The sequence below is a fragment of the Pristiophorus japonicus genome, chromosome 15, assembly GCF_044704955.1.
Source record: "Pristiophorus japonicus isolate sPriJap1 chromosome 15, sPriJap1.hap1, whole genome shotgun sequence".
Classification (NCBI taxonomy): Eukaryota; Metazoa; Chordata; class Chondrichthyes; family Pristiophoridae; genus Pristiophorus; species Pristiophorus japonicus.
The window spans coordinates 174,592,843-174,597,815 of record NC_091991.1 but is presented as its reverse complement, the minus strand read 5'-3'; the positions used below and the strand labels follow the sequence as shown (position 1 = coordinate 174,597,815).

At 52.4% G+C, this 4,973-nt stretch overlaps 1 protein-coding gene across 1 annotated transcript; it reads left to right on the top strand.

Moving 5' to 3' along the window:
- Positions 1-1,616: 1,616 nt before the first annotated feature.
- LOC139281637 (mucin-2-like) lies at positions 1,617-4,529 on the top strand. The gene has a single exon (XM_070856643.1). It carries the CDS (start codon positions 1,617-1,619, stop codon positions 4,527-4,529), a length of 2,913 nt encoding a protein of 970 aa, XP_070712744.1.
- Positions 4,530-4,973: the final 444 nt, after the last annotated feature.

Below are 4,973 nucleotides of genomic sequence, written 5' to 3'. Positions count from 1 at the left end.
ATGGTGTATATCAGGGTGTGAGGGTGCATATATCAGACTGTGAGGGTGTATATCAGGGTGTGACAGGGTGTGAGGGTGTATATCAGGGTGTGAGGGTGTATATATCAGAATGTGAGGGTGTATATCAGGGTGTGAGGGTGTATATATCAGAGTGTGAGGGTGTATATCAGAGTGTGATGGTGTATATCAGGGTGTGAGGGTGTATATCAGGGTGTGAGGATGTATCTATCAGAGTGTAAGGGTGTATATCAGGGTGCGAGAGTGTCTATCAGGGTGTGAGGGTGTATATCAGGCTGTGAGGGTGTATATATCAGGGTGTGAGGATATTTATATCTGAATGTGAGGGTGTATATCAGGGTGTGAGGGTGTATATATCAGAGTGTGAGGGTGTATATCAGGGTGTGACGGTGTATATATCAGAGTGTGAGGGTGTATATCAGGGTGTGAGGGTGTATATATCAGGGTGTGAGGGTGTATATCAGTGTGTGAGGGTGTATATATCAGGGTATGAGGATGTATATCAGGGTGTGAGGGTGTATATATCAGAGTGTGATGGTGTATATCAGGATGTGAGGGTGTATATCAGGGTGTGAGGGTGTATATATCAGGGTGTGAGGATATTTATATCTGAATGTGAGTGTGTATATCAGGGTGTGAGGGTGTATATATCAGAGTGTGAGGGTGTATATCAGGGTGTGAGGGTGTATATATCAGAGTGTGAGAGCGTATATCAGTGTGTTGAGGGTGTATATATCAGAGTGTGAGGGTGTATATCAGGCTGTGAGGGTGCATATATCAGGGTGTGAGGATATTTATATCTGAATGTGAGGGTGTATATCAGGCTGTGAGGGTGTATATATCAGAGTGTGAGGGTGTATATCAGGGTGTGAGGGTGTATATATCAGAGCGTGAAGGTGTATATCAGGGTGTGAGAGTGTATATCAGTGTGTTGAGGGTATTTATAGCTGAGTGTGACAGTGTCCACACCTTGGTTGCGCTCCAGAGCTGAGTCCAATAATTCTATACTTTTTTCTGGAACTATTCTTCTCCTCTTCCCCTCACCAGGCTGTCCCCTACCGCTAAAATCAAACCCTCCCTGGTCCCTATTCTCACCACCATCCCTCCTTATTCTGCTTTGTGTCCTGCTGCCCAACAACCCTCCGAGATGTCACCGCTCCGCGAATTCTGACCTCTTGAGCATCCACGATTTTCATCGCTCCACCATTGGTGGCCATGCCTGCTGTTGCCTGGGCCCCAAGCTCTGGAACTCCCTCCCTAAATCTCTCCGCCTCTCTACCCCTCTCTCCCCCTCTAACACGCTCCTTAAAACCTACCTCTTTGACCGAGCTTTCGGTCACCTGCCCTAATTTCTCCTTATGCGGTTCGGTGCCAAATGTTGTTTGATAATCGCTCCAGTGAAACGCCTTGGGATGTTTTACTACGTTAAAGGCGCTGTACAAATGCAAGTTGTTGTTGTTGCTGCAATCCCCAGGCTCGAATCCTGCACGCTTGAGCCCAACGCCTTCCTCTCTGCTCCCTTGGAATGCTCTGCCAGGCCCTACACCAGCCCCAATTGCCCCGTCGTCCGCTCTCACCGACCAGCGTGCCCCTCAGGGATGAGTGCCTCCGCCCTCCTCCCCACCCTGCTCACTGCTGTGACCACCATTCCTGCTGTGACCACCATTCCTGCTGCGACCACCATTCCTGCTGCAACCACCATTCCTGCTGTGACCACCATTCCTGCTGTGACCACCATTCTTGCTGCGACCACCATTCTTGCTGCGACCACCATTCCTGCTGCGATCACCATTCCTGCTACAACCACCATTCCTGCTGTGTCCACCATTCTTGCTGTGACCACCATTCTTGCTGTGACCACCATTCCTGCTGTGACCACCATTCCTGCTGTGTCCACCATTCTTGCTGCGACCACCATTCCTGCTGTGACCACCATTCTTGCTGTGACCACCATTCCTGCTGTGTCCACCATTCTTGCTGCGACCACCATTCCTGCTGTGACCACCATTCTTGCTGTGACCACCATTCCTGCTGCGATCACCATTCCTGCTACAACCACCATTCCTGCTGTGTCCACCATTCTTGCTGTGACCACCATTCTTGCTGCGACCACCATTCCTGCTGTGACCACCATTCCTGCTGTGTCCACCATTCTTGCTGCGACCACCATTCCTGCTGTGTCCACCATTCTTGCTGCGACCACCATTCTTGCTGCGACCACCATTCCTGCTGCGACCACCATTCCTGCTGCGATCACCATTCCTGCTACAACCACCATTCCTGCTGTGTCCACCATTCTTGCTGTGACCACCATTCTTGCTGTGACCACCATTCCTGCTGTGTCCACCATTCTTGCTGCGACCACCATTCTTGCTGCGACCACCATTCCTGTTACAACCACCATTCTTGCTGTGACCACCATTCCTGCTGCGATCACCATTCCTGCTACAACCACCATTCCTGCTGTGACCACCATTCCTGCTACAACCACCATTCCTGCTGTGACCACCATTCCTGCTACAACCACCATTCCTGCTGTGACCACCATTCCTGCTGTGACCACCATTCCTGCTGTGACCACCATTCCTGCTACAACCACCATTCCTGCTACAACCACCATTCCTGCTGTGACCACCATTCTTGCTGTGACCACCATTCCTGCTGTGACCACCATTCCTGCTACAACCACCATTCCTGCTACAACCACCATTCCTGCTACAACCACGATTCCTGCTGCGACCACCATTCCTGCTACAACCACCATTCCTGCTGCGACCACCATTCTTGCTGCGACCACCATTCTTGCTGTGACCACCATTCCTGCTGTGACCACCATTCCTGCTGTGACCACCATTCCTGCTACAACCACCATTCCTGCTACAACCACCATTCCTGCTGCGACCACCATTCCTGCTGCGACCACCATTCTTGCTGCGACCACCATTCTTGCTGTGACCACCATTCCTGCTGTGACCACCATTCCTGCTGCGACCACCATTCCTGCTGTGACCACCATTCCTGCTGTGACCACCATTCCTGCTGTGACCACCATTCCTGCTGTGACCACCATTCTTGCTGTGACCACCATTCCTGCTGTGACCACCATTCCTGCTGTGACCACCATTCTTGCTGCTACCACCATTCTTGCTGTGACCACCATTCCTGCTGTGACCACCATTCCTGCTGCGACCACCATTCCTGCTGCAACCACCATTCTTGCTGTGACCACCATTCCTGCTGCGACCACCATTCTTGCTGCAACCACCATTCCTGCTGCAACCACCAATCCTGCTGCGACCACCATTCCTGCTGTGACCACCATTCTTGCTGTGACCACCATTCCTGCTACAACCACCATTCTTGCTGTGACCACCATTCCTGCTGCAACCACCATTCCTGCTGTGACCACCATTCCTGCTGTGACCACCATTCCTGCTGCAACCACCATTCCTGCTGTGACCACCATTCCTGCTGCAACCACCATTCTTGCTGCGACCACCATTCCTGCTGTGACCACCATTCCTGCTGCGACCACCATTCCTGCTGTGACCACCATTCCTGCTACAACCACCATTCTTGCTGTGACCACCATTCCTGCTGCAACCACCATTCCTGCTGTGACCACCATTCCTGCTGCAACCGCCATTCCTGCTGCGACCACCATTCCTGCTGTGACCACCATTCCTGCTACAACCACCATTCTTGCTGTGACCACCATTCCTGCTGTGACCACCATTCCTGCTGTGACCACCATTCCTGCTGCAACCACCATTCCTGCTGTGACCACCATTCCTGCTGTGACCACCATTCCTGCTGTGACCACCATTCCTGCTGCAACCACCATTCCTGCTGTGACCACCATTCCTGCTGCAACCACCATTCCTGCTGTGACCACCATTCCTGCTGTGACCACCATTCAAGATGCAACCACCATTCTTGCTGTGACCACCATTCCTGCTGTGACCACCATTCCTGCTGTGACCACCATTCCTGCTGCAACCACCATTCCTGCTGTGACCACCATTCCTGCTGTGACCACCATTCCTGCTGTGACCACCATTCCTGCTGCAACCACCATTCCTGCTGTGACCACCATTCCTGCTGCAACCACCATTCCTGCTGTGACCACCATTCCTGCTGTGACCACCATTCAAGATGCAACCACCATTCCTGCTGTGACCACCATTCCTGCTGTGACCACCATTCCTGCTGTGACCACCATTCCTGCTGCAACCACCATTCCTGCTGCAACCACCATTCCTGCTGTGACCACCATTCCTGCTGTGTCCACCATTCCTGCTGTGTCCACCATTCCTGCTGCAACCACCATTCTTGCTGCAACCACCATTCCTGCTGTGACCAACATTCCTGCTGTGTCCACCATTCCTGCTGTGACCACCATTCCTGCTGGACTTCAGCAGTCGATCAGCCATCACCGCCCCTCTCCACCTTTGTTTCCCCCGCTCACTCATGGAGGAGACTCTCGCCATCCACAGCTTTATTGCGGATGATTGTATTGACGTTGTGAAACCGCCCAAAACATAGCCCGTGGTGGGCGTGTCCTTCCCCCTGGCTGCCTGACTATGTTCCACCCAAACCGCCATGGTGGTACCTTTATCCCCAACTCTCACCTCCTTCCAGGCTCCTGCGGAACCTCCTGTACCATCGACCATCTGACTCCCCATTCTGGGCCCATGGTAACCGACACATGCAATGATTCCTGTCCCCTCCCCTTCAAGACCGTTGATTATCACCCCCTCCCCAAAACCCACCCTCGAACCTTGGATCCGCACCAGCACCAACCCCATCTTCAATCTCTCTTTCCTCTCTAAGGTTACTGGACACATCACTGTCTTCGTCTCCAAACTTGACTTCTCAGCACTTTCCTTGTCAGCTTCTTCTCCTTCATAGACTCCGACCTGTCCAGTCTTCTGCTGCACACATCCTGTCCCAGA

Bases quoted from the DNA above. Each gene is read 5' to 3' on its own strand.
- LOC139281637 (XM_070856643.1), top strand. From the start codon at position 1,617: ATGAGTGCCTCCGCCCTCCTCCCCACCCTGCTCACTGCTGTGACCACC.